Source organism: Ursus arctos, unplaced genomic scaffold (genome assembly GCF_023065955.2).
Source record: "Ursus arctos isolate Adak ecotype North America unplaced genomic scaffold, UrsArc2.0 scaffold_20, whole genome shotgun sequence".
NCBI lineage: Eukaryota > Metazoa > Chordata > Mammalia > Carnivora > Ursidae > Ursus > Ursus arctos.
Window position 1 is genome coordinate 13,329,967 of NW_026622875.1, and position 16,903 is coordinate 13,346,869.

A 16,903-nucleotide genomic window follows, 5' to 3' on the forward strand; every position below is an offset into this window, starting at 1 on the left:
GCAAGAAAGAACTGTCGCAACTTTTGACATAGCTCTGGACACAGAAAAACTGACACCAAAAAGAAGATTCTTAATTGTAATAAAAAATACATGGCTGTAGTGATTTTGAAAGTTCCAAAACAACAAAAAAATTTTAAAATTAAGAAAATATTTAGTTTGCAGAGCAAAACTCAAGATATCCAGGAGATAACACTATATGTACACCTCACAATTACACTGTTTAAATAGTAATAATAGTGTGCAAAAAAAAAAAAAAAAAAAAGCTCATTAAAATTTCTCTTAAAATTCCTGGAAAAAAAGTAAACCTAAAAATATAAACACATTTACAGATTTTGGCCCAATTTTCGTTAATATCAAAAAACCAATCTTGTTTCCCTTTAGTTAAAAAGCACGTCACTTGCTATGAGTTAAACACTAAATTTCCTGGTAAGTATTTCTCATATGCTGTTCAACTCTTAAATTCATCAGACTAATCCAAGTCCATGTCATATACAACTTCCTCTATGAAGCCTTAACCAACTTCTCAATCAGATCTCTCTCTCCCCTCCAATATTTATTCTTTGAGAGTGGAAGAGACCCAGGAATGTCAAACGGTTCACCTTCCAGTGGGCACTTGGGTTTTTACTCAATTACTGCATGTATTTATTGCGTATCATTTCACATTTGTCACTCTCCTATCTTATTCACCTTTCCTGTGTCCCAAAATTCTCATTCATCTGTGTAATACCAAGCACCTACCACAGTACAGGGGACATAAAAGCTACTCAGTAAATGAGCTTCAAATGAAGTGGGAAAGCACATTTAGACGTCATTTGCAGTCATGCAAATGCTCTTGATAAACGGATACTAATCTAGAAAATTCCACTAATTCTCGTTAGCCAGTAGTATCACATCACAAATTTGAACTACAACTGTACATATGCGATCCTAAGTATCATAAAAGAAGCAGTAAATGGAAAAACTCACCTGTTTCCGTATTTATTACTCAGGCAAGTAGAATAGTCGACAGTTAATGATTCTATAATGAAACAATCAGGTTCTCAACTGATTGAAGCCGTGACTTACCAGAGGTATGGGAAAATGTGTTGCATACTGCAGATGTCGCAGGAGGTCATAATTAGATGGAAAAATTAGCTCCCTGGGTTTTTCTCTCTTAAGCAACTTCTCACCATTAACAGACATTCTTCTGCCCAAGGAAGGGTTGGCATTCTCACAGGACTCTCCAGGCATGGGAGAAAAAATCTAAGTCATGTAAAACAGATGTTGGAGATTGTAAATGAGAGAGAACAACACCAAAACACCGTGACATACCAGAACTCCAAACACACAAGACACTCCTACACTCTCTCTTCCTTCTTTAAACACTGAGAAAATATATAAAGAAAATAAAGAAATTGTGTTAATTTCCACAAAAGTCATATTCAGATTAGTAGGAAACTACCAACATTATCTCCCATTTTGAAGAGGAGAAAATGACAACCACACATGTAAGAACTGTACAAAGCTACACTTCCCAGAGGACCAGAGACAACATCAGACTCATAAGTTAAGTGTTTCCTCATAGGGCTACATTTCCCACTAAAACATACACACAGAAATAATTAATAAAACTAATGAGTAACAGAAAAGTTTTAGTACCCCAAACAGTATGTTTTTTATAAAGCACCTCACTGAGATCCATAAGGAAGAAAATACTATAATGACATGAAGATAAAGTAGAAGTAGTATAACAAGTCCAGAGGCAGGCTATAATTTAAAAACTGAACACATACATAGCAAATCAACATGGACTGTCATGATGAAACTATACACGTATTCCTGAGATGAGGGTCTCAAAATGAACAAAAGAGTCACAGTTAACTAGGAGGACAGGAGTGTCCTAATCAACAAAGGAGGCAATGCAACCAAAACTAAGGATGACATGAAATGAGACAATTGCACAAGATGAGTGACTGTACCCTAGAAAGGAATATGGTAGGATCACATTTACATCACAGGTACACAAGTCATTCCAGTATACAGGGCAAGGAACAGAAGGACGGAGACAAGCTGGGATAGGGGTGGGGAAGAGGGGTTAATAGGCAATAAGAATTTGAACGTTGAACCTACTGGAAATTCCGAACCAAAGTCAGTTTTAAAGTCATTCTTGTCTACTTCATCAAAAATATTAGTTCCTGAGTCAATGCCCATATGTGCCATTATAGTCTGTTCCTGATAATTGTCAGAGAAAGAAAGTGACACTGTAAATTGTGTAGTTCATTAAAAAAACTGAAGCTAAAATATGACAGTGATGTTTTTAACCACCCCAGGTCTTTTCTCTCCCTAGTATCAATTTTTCCCAAAAAAAGAGAAGGAAGTTTTAAGACATGAACTTGCTTTGCAAAATCACATTCTTTATCTTCATGAGATTTAACTTTCATGATACTTAAAGGAAAGAGCCCACAAACTTAAAACATCAAACTGGCCATAATGTCCCTCCTGCAGGCTATTCCCAGACACTTGCTCACCAAATTTTCTTAGAAAAATCTGAAACTATACCCAAGATTTAAGATACCTCGATATCCAAGAACAGAAAGGAAGAAACAGAAACATAAAAGAAGCATAAACAGGTAAAGTAACTTTAGTTTTTAGACTTTTATAACTTCTACTGTGGGCAAATTTGGAAACAACAGTATTTACATTAAGGAAATAATTTTTTAAATTCCTGTACCATTTGATCACCAAATCTTAAGAATAGAAACTATGAATCCACACATGTAATTCTAATGCCAGGTCTTTTAATTACAAGGATAACCAGTGTTTTAAAAATATTATCACAGTGTATGCTTAAGCTCTCACAGAACCATCATTAGGCTTGATTTTAAGGAACTGCCACAATCTCTCACCATTTTCCACTCTTTCCCTCTACCACCTCCATGCTTTCTGCCTTGAAAACTTCTTTAAGTATCTGGAACAATGTCCAAAACACCAGAAATTGGCAGAAAATTATAAAGTCATACTCACAGTATAAAATAATTTGTTGAAAACAATTCCACAACATTTGACCGTTTTTAATTAATTGAAATGAAAATATTATGTGTTATGATCAAAACAGGATTTCTCACTTCGTAGGAACAACAGAAGCAATGGATGAATTGGGGGAAAGATGTTCCTTAGAACAAGATTTTAGGCCAAAATCAGTCTGATTTTAAGGCAGAGCATTAAAGAAAAACTGGAAATTAGAAATACATAAAATTGGAAGCATATAATTCCTATAGAGTAAAAAATGTTATGGGCTATCAAATCTTTTCATTAATTTTAGAGTGTCCAAAAGAAAATTCTGGAATGTATATATTCCATATATTTTTCATAAGTGAGGAGTAGAGATAAATGAGTTCTATAACAGGAGAATACAATTAAAATGTGATCACCCTTCCACCACCAAATAATCTGCTCCAAGTGGTTTCCCAGCTGAGTGTTGTTTCAGGGCTGGGGAACCACTCCCAGGGCCATACCTCCATTTTCATGTCATGGTCCTTTGGGTAGTGTTCATCCACATTTTCTCCAGCCGGCGACCGCGGTCGGGTTGAGGCGGTGACGGATAAGTCTCCTCGAGATATGAGGGTGCACATGTATGCATCATGAGAGAAGACATCATGTCGGATGAACTCACAGAAAAGCAGCACCAGATTCACAAATTCCACCTTCTCACATTCACTATTTGGATCCGCTATGGAGAAACGAATCAACAATTCAGTCCCCTTAACATGGTAGGAAAAAAACACCAAATAGAAAGGTTTAACAAGGGGTGCCTGGGTGGCTCAGTGGGTTAAGTGTCCACCTTCAGCCCAGGTCATGCTCTCAGCATCCTGGGATCGAGCCCACATTGGGCTCCCTGCTCAGCGGGGGAAGCAGGGAGGGTCTGCTTCTTCCCTGCCCTCCCCCCACCACCTCCCCACTCTCTCTCTCTCTTTCTCTCTCGAATAAATTTTTTTTAAAAGCAAATCTTAAGGAAAAAAAAAAGACGAAGGCTTAAGAACATTTTCATATATTTTTTTTACACAATATTTGTTATTGGAAAATGTACTATGAGATGCCAAGCATTTTGTGCAGAGCAGGCACAGGGGTTTTGACTGCCCCTCTGTACTTGAAAAATAGTATCCAGTATGCTAAGCACAATTTCAAGTTTAAAGATAGCAGTCCCCGGCAAATGAGTAACCCCTTAAGTAATAACAGAAACACACAAAATTTCAGGTAAGGGGGGAAGAAAAAAGAGCCAAACTGCTCTCCTCTGGTTTTACTATTAAAACAGCTCGTGACTGTTTTCATAGCTTGAGAGTATCTGTGTATTTGTGATGTATGTGTGTGTACCTTTCAAGGGACACGTCACAATAAAAAAATTCCAAAAGTACTTGAAAAGACAAGTACATGGGATCCACTAAAAAGAGGGAAGCTGTAATTCAAAAAGGCACAAAGATGGAGCTCCCCAGTCTCTCTCAGTTCATGGCCAGTCTATTTAACTCACGTTACAATTTTTAACACTGCAGCTGCACTCTGAAACTTTGTACCCTTGAAAGAGGTTAAAAAATGTTAAGAGCAACCCTTCAAAGCTGGGGCCCTGCTCCATCACGCTCACCAACGGCCACGGAGGCACACAGATGGATCCAGGGAACGGCAAGTGCGTTCCTTAACAGGTAAGCCTTAGCGTCTGCATCGTCCCCCACCAGAGTCAGGGGCCCACAGCATCTGCACAGCGGCCCAGCACAGCTCTCTCTGGCAGCAGGGAGTGGCAGCCAGAACAAGCAGGGGCATGGAGGAGGAAGAACAAACAGGAGTGGGGACGCAGGGAGGGAAACAAAGGGCTACTGCATAGCCATCTCCCCCAGAAATACAAGAGAAGTGAGGGCAGCTAACGTCCACTCCTGATCATCTACTTTGTACTCTCTAGGATCTCGTCTGTCCTGCATTTTTCTGCTTCCTCCTCCATGTTTCGCTATAGCTGCCTACCTTGCAACCACCGGTGTGGCTCCGGCTCTTGCTCTCTCCCGAGCCCAGAACAGCCACCAAGTCACTTAAAGAACCTCACCCACAAGCATCATTCAACCCAAAACAAGGGTCTTCTCAGAGGAATCAGAAGCAGTACTATTTCCTGCTGCTTTGCCTCCTTCTTCACAACAAACCTGTCCCTCCTGCCCCCTCCATGCATTTTCTCCCCCTTTCTATCACTTTTCACTTTATGCCATTTTTCTGTTGTTTCAGCACTATCTACCTGAAGACTCACCCTGCTGTACTTTGTCACATGAAAGCCTCAGAATAAAGCCTCAAGACCACTGAGCACACACAAATGAATTTAAGTGTCCATTTACAGTATAAATCCACTGCGCTTATAATCCCAAATCCTCCCCACAAACAACAGAATAAAAGACGACAAAATAGGAGATGACAGAACATCTCAGAGTGTAGGCAAGCAGCTAGCCATCTGCACAAATTATCTCCTTACATCAAGGACCTGGTTATAAAGTACTTTTATCTGACTTTTGACTTTTCCCCCTTTTCTTATCAGGAGTTAGAAAATGAGAAATTTTGAAAACAGTGCAAAAAGAGAAAGTTCCTAATCACAATAGTGATTAGACAGTGAAACATCAGAGGACCTTGGCTCCTCTGTTTTGGTAAGAACAGTCTCTGCAGCTCACCTAATTTTAAAATTGCATAGAAATCTCCATTAAAAACATGCAACAAAACTTTGCTCAGTAAAATATACATTATATTCAACACCAAGAATTCTTGATTAAGATGCAAGTAAGAAAGAAAAAGAAGAAGAATTAGCTCCAATCTCTTATTTAAGATCTAGAAGGAAAGAACTTTACTTACATAATGAGGGGGCCTGTGTATCTAAAAACCTTAGTAGAACATTCTGGAAAACAGGCAAACTAGATCCAGCAAGAGAGGCTGAAGAAATGGACTCCTTCTCATCTAACACCTCTGATTCACCACATCTCTAAGATTAAAAATAAACAAGCACAGTTAATTACAGAGGGCAATGTAGCCACAATGGGTCATGAATTTGGTAGTTTTTTATTAACATTTAAATTCTCAGAAAAAAACATGCAAAATTAATTGAGATTTCTGTACTTATTTGAGGGCTATGCATCGTAGGTAAATATAATTTCTGAATGTTCTGAATGTTCTGAATGTTAACTACCCCAGAACAATTCAAATGATTTCAAAGGACACCCATGAAAAACATTATTCAAGTGAATTATAAACTGTACCACATGGTATAACTATCCACTGAATATACCGCATAGTACAATAAACTACTCATTATCCCTATGCAAAAATTGCTAAAAAATAATTTCAAGTTGTCTTCATTTTTAAATAGCTCATGCTTAACTATATATACTTCCCCTGAGAAGCTTTCTGGCATTTTTTTTTTTTAAGATTTTATTTATTTATTTATTTGACAGAGAGAGAGGCAGCAAGAGAGGGAACACAAGCAGGGGGAGTGGGAGACGGAGAAGCAGGCTTCCAGCTGAGCAGGGAGCCCGATGCGGCGCTCGGGTCCAGAACGCTGGGATCATGACCTGAGCCAAAGGCAGACACTTAACGACTGAGCCACCCAGGCGCCCCCGGACATATTATTATTGAGTTTGATTTTTCTGTGTTTGTTCTTGCTAGGTTAGTGTATTTACAAGTGTGAGCAGGGAGTGTTGGGAAGTGTGGTGTCAAATGAGAAAGCGAACATAATTCCTCTGATAAGATTCTTTCACTCATCACATTTCACCAGTTAAGATCTCTTAGAACCTGTGGCATCTGCACAGTTGATGAAACATAGATCTAGAGAAGCTGCTTACCTTCTGCATTCAAGACAGAACTTACTAGAAGACCAGAAAAGATATAGTTCAAAAGCAATCGGAACCCTGTTTTCTATTCTTTTTCATATCCCTTTGACCTTCCCATTTTTCAACATCTTTTCTTTCATAGTAATATATTCATTATTACATTAAGATACTACCTCCCTAATCCATCCTCTCTTTACAAAGGTCAAATTTTGAAAATGGTGACATTCGATAGCAATCAATTATCTTAACCACCTCTGAGAGAATATATTTTTTAGAAGTGGATACATTTGCACCTATTAAAATTACAAAGTCAGCTGTGTAAGCCTCTTCTGAAAGTGTGTGTTTCTAGAACACACTGGAAGAAGGGATGCTCATGAGACACAACAACCCAGAAAGTGCAACTAAATTTGAGAAATTTAACTTCAGTTACGAAAGTTTAACCACGGCAATTCACAAAATAGTCTGTCTATTCATAGGGGAAAAAAGCAATGAAACACCTTTCCTAATCTGCACATTGCAAAATGGGTCTTGTGTTTCACACCTTACTTAACCCAGTATCTTCAAGCCCCAACTGGAACAATGTGACCCTTTTTATTTGGTGAATACTACTTTCCCAACGGGAGGAGAGAGATGTCTATGGATGTATTCTTCTTATTTCATTTTTTAAGAGCTTGACGGGAAAGAGTATTATCGGTAAGAGAACAGCTAAGTTCTCATCCACTCATACAACATTTTCTGAGCATCAACTATGCACTGAACACTATTCTGGTGCCAAAGACACAACATTGAACAGGGTGGGCAAGGTCCCCACTGTCAAGCTTACGTTCTAGAGGGCAGTAGGCAGGCATTAAGTAAGAAGCCAATGAGGACAGTACAACAGACTGCTGTAAAGAAGAGCCTGCAGGGTGGGTGATGGAGCACCTTCCCGAGGAGGTGACACACGTTGAGCTAGGAAAGCTAGAAAGCCACACTTCCTAAACTGGGAATGGCAGAAAGGAACTGGTCGTGTGAAGACTGGGGAGCACTGTGCCAGCCAGAAGGAACAGCAAGCCCAAGGTCCCAAGGCAGAAGTTGGTTTGGTGTGCTAGAGGCACAGGAGGGCCACGGCGGCTGCGGCTGTGACCCAGGGGACAAATACTGAGACAAGGAGGGAAAGGCAGGCCAGGGAGGCCATACAGAGACTCTGGGGACACAGCAAAGAGCCATCAGGAGTCTGAGTAAGGGGACAACATGATCTGCTTCCAGTTTGAAAAGACTGCTGTGGCTGCTGTGAGGAGCAAGTGGCAGATGAGCGAGGGAGCAGAGGGGAGGGGGCCCTGCACGGTCTGGCTGAGGGTGAGAGGGCGGGCCACTCACATCACACACAGCCTTCCTCCTGGCCAGCCCTCCGGATGTTACTGGCAGATAAGGGCGCTAGCTTAAAAATCTTCCCTTCAACAAATGTTCACGTTGATCAAGTTAGCTTTGTTTTTCTTTCCTTTAAAATCCATTTCTGAAGCTTTAAATGCTCTCTCTGGGGCCAGAATACAGTCTCAAAACTAATACAAATTGGTATCTGTGATCTCAAAATCAGAACTGCCTCAAGAAAATATTTCCAGATCCACTAAAGTATTCTGTAGCTTTAAAATTCAAAAAGTTGGTGTATATTATATACATTTCCGTGTGTGTGTGTGTGTATATATATATATATATATATACATACATACATCAAGGTACATAATACAAAACATATATATGTGCATGCCTGTCTCAACCTCATATAGGGAGAGGTCTTTGTTCTAAATCAGATGTTAGGGGTGCCTGGGTGGCTCAGTCAGTTAAGCGTCTGCCTCTGACTCAGGTCATGACCCCAGGGTCCTGGAATCAAGTACCGCATAGGGCTCCTTGCTCACCGGGGAGCCTGCTTCCCCCTTTACCTGCTGTTCCCTGCTGCTTGTGCTGTCAAGTAAATAAATAAAATATTTCTTTAAAAATTAAATTAAATTAAATTAAATAAATAAATAATCCGCCATTAAAGTTTTATTTTAAAAGATACAATTTTAAATTAGTCCAGAATATAAATTATTGGCTTCATCAACTGAGACAGATCCTGTATGTAGCCCTTATGTGAATTTGTACATGCTCCCTTTTTCCCTTGGAGAAAAAAAAAAAAAAAAAATAGCGTTAACAACTAAGAAAAAAGAATCCTCTCCAAAACAGTTATTTTTAAATGATGGCATTCCAATAGCAGAAAGAAAACTGATCCTACCTCTGCCTCGATTTCCGCCTGCCTCTTCTCCAGGAGCTTTGCCACAGCCATGGCCCTGTGCTTGCCCGACCGTTTGCAGCTCACTGCCCACTCACACAGCAGTGTCACCACGGCTTCGTCATTGGGGGCGACCTACGGTCAAGAGAAAGGGGGACCAGCCATGTCAAGTGAGGCATTCACCCAATGACAGGAAACAAACAATGGAACTTTAAGTGCTTTTAAAGCTTTCTTTAGTTAAGCTTTCTTACGTTTTATTATAGTCATTTTAGAAAACACTCCCAAATCCTTCCTAATTGAAGTATGAAGAGCAACATTTTAATGACAAGGAAGCAAATCACTTCCTAGAACAGCTCAATCTGTGACAATTTCAAGGGAATTAGAGTCTCCTTGCATATGCCTTCATTGACACAGAATCATCACCCAGCCCCACTGACCCTCCAGAATTCAACACCAAAAGCCACAAGAGAAGAGGAAACTGACCACTGAATATCCGGAAGAGCTGTTACCAACCCCAAGCACTCACTCCACTGTTGACCCCCTCCCTCTCAGAGCCTCACTTACTACCTAATCCTAACATGCCAGGTCATCAGGTCACCCACTCCAACAAGACCTGGAGGGGACGCCGCAATGCTGACCAAAGACTCACTGCATTACAAACAACAAACATGAAAAATGACAACCAAGCATCAGAAAGAAACAGAAGTTAAAAGCAGACACAGTTAGCAGAGCACAGTATATCCTGGGTCTATGCAGGGCTCAGCACTGTCACCGGAACTATGCACTGTGGTTGCCATGGCCTAGAAATGGGCACCACAGACTGAGGATCAGAGGGGTCAAAGAACGGTCACAGGAACCCAGTGACATGAATTAGGGACAGGTAGGAGTTAGGACATAAGAGGAATCATCCTTTTATGTAACCTCACCTTTCCCTTTAGAGGATCCAAGCCGACCAATGTGACATCAATTGCTAGCTTTTAATATTTGTCCAGTTGTATAGACACTAAGCCGGAACTGGATAATCACAGTATTGGCATTTATGTGAGGAGTCCTTAACTTTTTAGAATCCATAAGCTCAATGAAGATTATAGTAACTGTAAACACACTCCCAGGAAAAATATGCAGATATACACACATAAATCTAGCACAACTTCTCAGAAAGTTCATGGACTCTGGGAAGACATCCAAGAATCCTTGGATAAGAATCCCTAATCAGCTTGTAGATTGTAGCAAACAATTTAGATCATGAAAATCAGTTTGTTCCAAGATTCTTAGTCATCCTGCCCTAAATTTGTTTAAACACATATTGACTCAAACAAAGAAATGTTATCTAGGGCAGACGTCAAAAGCTTTTGGTCTCTTAATTTAAATTAAGAGAAATAACTCAATTAAAATATATAAAGATCGAACATAACATTTAAAAAAGAAAGCAGACTAGAAGGAATGTTTGCCTGGATTCAATCTAATCCAGAGAAAAGTAAAAATACAGAAGTCAATTCAGTGAAGTACCACATGCTTCGACTTAGATGATAGAGAACAAAAGGAGTTACCCTAAAAATACTACCATTAGTTTTTAATAAATTAATGTAGTCAGTAATGTGCATCATATCCACATTTACAAAGTTTGTATTTTCTTCTGCATCGTTAAAATAAGATGAAAACAGCCTACAAAGGAATAAATAACTGACTCACTCAACTTAAGTAATAGGCTCTTCTTGACCTAAAGATGCACACAGAATAGCACATATAAGGGAAAACAGTTCTTTTTAACACATCCAGACAGGACTACTGGTTTGAAGTCATGTGCTAGAAAATAAGCCCCAGGAAGGAGTCAATTCACTTCCAAAAGCACTTATTAAGTACCCCTGCTAGGCACTGAGGAAACAAAAATTTAAAAGACCTGGCCCCTGTTCTCTGAAAGTTCACCTTCAAGAAAGAAAAGCAGAAAGACAACTAATCATAAAGCCACAAGATGTGGGGTGCCTGGCTGGCTCAGTTGGAGAAGACTCTTGATCCTGGGGTCATAAGTTCAAGCCCCATGTTGGGTGTAGAGAGTACTTAAATAAATAAAGAAAATAAACAAACAAAATAAACGTTAAAAAAAAAAAAAGCTACAAGACGTTTTGACAACATGGAGGAGGAAATAATTAAGTCTGGCTATCTGCACCTTCCATATCTCATAGGCAATGAGCATCCATCAGTCCCAGCTTACAGACATCTGAGATTTTAACCTGAAGACAGGAGGGCCTGCAGTCTGCCTGCTATAGCTGTGCTCTCAATTTGCAATTATTAGGAAATAAGTGTATTAAGAAAATCCAAGGAAAACGCTGAAAGATTAAATTTTTATTAAAATATAAAATTTTATTACAGCAATTTTCTTGTATGGGCATATAATTGAAATTATATGCCCATAATCTATTTTCAACCAACAAATATTTTCCAGTACTGGCCAGATTCAAACAGTGCAAAGTCCACTCCTTTTGGAATATCAGATGGACTGTCAAATAATGCCAGTCCTTCCTTAGGCTATTGGAGTGCTGGGGATGCAGGAATAGATAAGTTCTGCTCTATTTTAAAAGAAACAGTAAGATATTACAAAAGATGTTTTATTACTAACTTCTCAGGAAATCATATTGGAAAATCAGGTCACATGATACCAACTTGAAAGCAAACTATCCCTGCAATATGAATAATTACATATTTGTAAATTTGGGTCATAATATACTTCACCAGTTCTTTATTACTGAAAAATTATTTTTTAGTTATAATTTTATAATTTCAGCATATTTTTCAAGATGATTGTTCAACGAGAACTCCCCCTGCAACCCCTACTAGTTACTACAAAGTTTTGATTCACATCTTAAGCTATTTTTACCAAAAGGCCTCTTCCAGCTTCCACTATCAAACACGAGGATATCCCGCTTTTTTCACTCTAAGTACCAGTTCCAGGACATATCCAATTAGACATGATCAACGTGCATACAAACAGACACCCATGGATGGCTCCCACTCCCCCACATACAGATCCCTGCACCCCTCCCCCACTACTCTGCATCAATCAATGCTTGTAAAGTTAGAGGATAGTTCCCATTTGCCTACCAGATGCTATCTTACAAATTAATTCAAATAACTGTCAACACGACATCATAATTTCAAATATGTAAATTGAAATGCATTCTCACCCTATAAACAAATTTCTAAGAATATTAAGCTCCATTTCTTTAAAACAATAATTACTTGTTAAGTGAAATTTAGTAAATATGATTTAACACATAATAACTTCAAAGCAAAAATTTCAGGAAATTTAGGAGTTCAAGATATAAACTATAGTCCATGTCTTCAACAAGATGGTAATTAAGTGGGACAGACATACATGTATACAAATAATCTGGAAATGGAAAGAAAAGGAAATGAAGGAAATGAAATGGAAAGGAAAAAGAGAAATGAAATTATCTCAGAAAGTCAACATTTAACAGGAGCCGAGAGAGAAGCCTGAAGGAAACTACCAGATGCTTCCTTTTAGAAAGTGGCTTTTGGGAAAAATCTTGAAGAGTGAGTTAAATTTCAAGAGAGAGATGAACAAGAGGAGAGACGAATATGTAGGAAATAGAATAACGTCCCCACCCCTAAAAATGTCCACATGCTAAAGCCAGGACATGGGAATACATTACCTTAAATGACAAAAGGGACTTTGTGGCTGTGATTAAATTCAGGATGTGGACAGGGGGGAATTATCCCGGATTAGTGGGTGGAACCAATGCAATCACAGGGGTGGCTGAGAGTCAAAGAGATATGAGAGGAGAAGCAGGAGCCAGGGTCAGGGAGAGACTGGAAGATGCTGTGCTGATGACTTTGGAGATGGAGCAAGGGGACACAAGCTAAGGAATGCAGGCGCCTTCCAGAAGCTGGGAAACATGAGGAAACGGATTCTCCCCTAGAACCCCCCTAAGAATGCAGCCCGAAATGATACCTTGATTAGAGCCCAGTAAGATCATAACCTCCAAAACTGCAAAGAGAATAAATCTGTGTTGTTTTTAAGCCATTAAATTTCTGGTAACTTGCTATGGCAGCAATAGGAAATTACTTCAAAGTAGTTTTAAACCAGCACATAAAGTGGTACACAGGAGTGCCTGGGTGGCTCAGTCTCCCTTTGGCTCAGGTCATGATCCTGGAGTCCTGGGATCAAGGCCCGCATGGGGCTCTCAGTGGGAAACCTGTTTCTCCCTCTCCCTGCTACTCCCCTTGCTTATGCTCTCTCACTCTGTCAAATTAATAAGTAAACTCTTTAAAAAAAAAAAAAAAAAGTGGCAAACATGGGTGTGGTTCAAGGATTTAGAAGAGCAGAGGACTACTGGTCAGGTGGCAAATACGGGAAGGCTACATACAGTTAAAAATCTGGGGAAAAGGCTTAACGATACCACACTGAAAAAGAATACCATGAAGTAGATAGAAGCCTCATTAATTCATTTACTTAGTAATCAGTAAGTATATCTTGAATACCTACTTTGCCAGGCCCTCTTTTAGGCACTAGATAGAGAGTCTCACATACTATTTTGTAGGAATAAAAATTGGTAATTCTCTTCAGGATGTAATTCCTACTATCTAACAAGAGTCTTTTTTTTTTTTTTTAAGACTTATTTATTTATTTGTCAGAGAGAGCACACAGGCAGGGGGAGCAGCAGGCAGAGGGAGAAGCAGGCTCCCCCGTGAGCAAGGAGCCCGATTGCAGGGCTTGATCCCAGGACCCTGGGATCAGGACCTGAGCCGAAGGCAGACGCTACCAACTTAGCCACCCAGGCATCCCTAACAAGAGTCTTAAAAATATTCATATTAGGGCACCTGGGTGGCTCAGTTGGTTGGGTGTCTGCCTTCAGTTCAGGTCATGATCCCGGGGTCCTGGGATAGAGCCCCATGTCAGGCTCCCTGTTCAGTGGAGAGTCTACTTTTCCCCTCTCCCTCTGTCTCCTTCTTCCTATTCATGCTAAAAAATAAAACCTATATATATGTGTATTTTCATATCATTTGTTCCAATAATTCAATCTCTGAAAACATAAACTAAGGAAATTATCTGAAAGTAAGAAGACAGGAGTGTTCAAGTCATCAGTGAAGCATGATACTAAAACACTCTCCCCTTTCTAGCCGGAGAAGCTGACAGATTCCCTCTGAAATGTGAAGGAGGTTCATAACGGACCAAATCAGAGAAAACAGGGTGAACTCACAGGAAGAGAAAGGTCCTTATGGACAGTTCACAGGCAGGAGCATTTGCCTGCAGCAATGAACTATAGGCATTTTTGTGGTGTTTTACTTTTATTTCTATTTTTCTGCAGACAAATGGTGATATTTCAGTATCTAATTAAAGATGTATAAATAAGGAAGGCAGACTGGAGAGGCCTGCCACTGAACAAAGGAAAAGGGAAGTCAAAGACGCGTGATTACCAGTAAGGCTCAAATCCCCTCCGACAGCATTCTCCCCTCTCAGACAAGGTCAGCTCCCTGCCAGCCCACCACTCCTCCCTTCTTCCAGAAGCTGCACCCCTACTTCTTCTAGGGATAATGCTCTTCCTCCTGCTCCAGGGGACTCACGGAGGGGAACCCCATCCTCTCAGCTTTAGTGCTACACTCTGGATTGGGGTCTTCGATAGGCAATGAAGACTTGAGGCAATTCTTTGGTCACAAGAAAAAAAAAAAATCACTCTATCAGGTACTCCTCAGGTATGCTGCTCCATGCTCAATCTTGTAAAACATTTAGGATACTAAGAGACTAGGCCTGACCAGATGAAACTGTTTCTATCTGACCAAAAATATTTTTCAGAATAGGTTTTCTGCAATAGGTATTGCTTATTCTAGTCATTAATAAAATCGTAGCATTTATTAACTCACAAATGCAGACACAACAAAAATTAGAAGCTCAAAGTTCTTGACCTTAAATGTAAATCTTTTCAGTCATTTTTTTTTAAGATTTATTTGAGAGCACAAGTGAGTGAGCATGTGCGTATGTAAGTCAGGGGCGGGGGGGGGGGGGGGCAGAGGGAGAGGGACAGAATCCCAAGCAGACTCTGTGCTGACTGAAGAGCCCCGCATGGGGCTTGATCTCACAACCCTGAGATGATGATGTGAGCCAAAATCAAGAGTCAGATGTTTAACTGACTGAGCCACCCAGGTGCCCCTCTTTCCAGTCGTTTTTAATGAAAATTTAAAACATAAAATAACTTAGTATGGACTTATAATCACCCTCAAAATCACTAATAAAGATATGATGGCAAATTTGCAGGTGGTAATAAGGATAATTAACATTTATTGAGTGCTTACTCAATTTACAGTCCGACATTGCAATAAATGTGTTTCAGGAATTATTTTAGTCTTTACTACCTATGAGCGAGTAATCATTGCCATTTTACAATTAAGGAACCCAAGGCATAGAGATGTTAAATGGCTTGTCCAAGATCACTCAGCTAATTAATAAAACTCTTGCCACAACATAAATCTTGGGAAACAAACTAAGTACAGCAACACTATGTGTTCAAAAGAACCCGGGGAGGTAATCTTGACCCTCCTCCTTGAGTATACCATGGCCTTTGTGTGAGCTCCAAGCCTCCCTGGGCTCTTCTGCCTCCACTCCTAATGCTTACAACATTGGAGTATTCTGCTCTCTTGTGCAGAATATTACTTCCATGTAATATGCATCTTTCACAACATGGCTTCCTGGTTACTCGATCTCCAGCTAGTGGTTTCAAATAATCCGTTAAGAAGTGGAGGCGCGACTCTGAGAACTAGGAAAGGAAAGCCCTTTATCATCTCAAACACTGTAATGGAGAGCTGGAGCCTTCAGGAGCAGTAACAGGCGGCTTTTCACATTGGTCCCTCATCACAGAAAGCCAGACTTTAATAGTCCACGGCATGCAGCCCAAGTCTGCAATCACATAGAGGCAACTAGGATACAGAAAAACGAAAGAGACAGACAGAAACAGAGAAATTGAGCCATGGCCAGAGAAAAAGCACCAAACCAGGGGGTCAAGAATCTGAATTCTAGCCACGGCATAAATTAAAACATGTAATCATGGCAATAATAATATTAACACTTGTAAATTTCCAACCACAGGTAGTAGCAGAAGTAATAGTTAAAAATATTTGTCGAGCAGGCACTGGGTGTTTCACACCCATCATCTCTAATCTCCACAACAAACTCTGAAGGAGGTCTTGCTATTTCCATTTGACAGATAAGAAAACTGAGGTTCAGATGCTATGATGGCCAAGGGCACAGAGATTTAAAGTGGCAAAACTAGGAGACCTAATTCCTAATTCCAAAGCCCATTCTTTCTGCTGCTCCCAACATCACTGAATCAAGATCCCTGGAAGCACAAGGAGCATCACTGGTCCATGGAAATCTCTCAAGCAGCTCACACACACCCCAGGAAGCTGCTAAGCCCCACTCCCATCAGCCACTGCCACCCACTGTTCCAGCCAGACTTACAACCAAACAGACATGCGGAAAATGAATTACCAAAGACTTCGTTCCTCCTCTAATACCTGCTAGACCAGATGCCCGTGTAAGTCAAGGATTTGTCTTCTTCATGGTTTTATATACAGCATCTACCACAGTGTCTGGGACACAGGAGACTCAATAGATAGTTTTCATCATAGAATAAAAGCAACACTATAGTACATGAAACCAAACGCAAAAACAAGGTAAGATGGGGGGTAGTCAATGGTGGGAGGAGTTTACATTTCATTCCCCTCCCCCAAAACACACATGCACTGACTTAATAGGGAAAAGTATCTGACAATCTAACAGCTGATTAAGTGTGAAGTACTAGATGTATTCTCATTCCCAATTTGG

The 16,903-nt window shown here is 40.0% G+C and overlaps 1 protein-coding gene across 1 annotated transcript in view; it reads right to left on the bottom strand.

Annotated features, from left to right (window-relative positions):
* MED12L (mediator complex subunit 12L) overlaps window positions 1-16,903 on the bottom strand; it is a 314,505-nt gene that overhangs the window by 214,173 nt on the left and 83,429 nt on the right. Inside the window, exons 12-16 of the mRNA XM_057315807.1 lie at window positions 9,070-9,201; window positions 5,851-5,977; window positions 3,495-3,709; window positions 2,110-2,211; window positions 1,066-1,242 (exon numbers count right to left, since the gene is read on the bottom strand). Of these exons, the coding sequence (XP_057171790.1) occupies window positions 1,066-1,242; window positions 2,110-2,211; window positions 3,495-3,709; window positions 5,851-5,977; window positions 9,070-9,201 (753 nt within the window). The remainder of the gene's footprint in view (window positions 1-1,065; window positions 1,243-2,109; window positions 2,212-3,494; window positions 3,710-5,850; window positions 5,978-9,069; window positions 9,202-16,903) is intronic.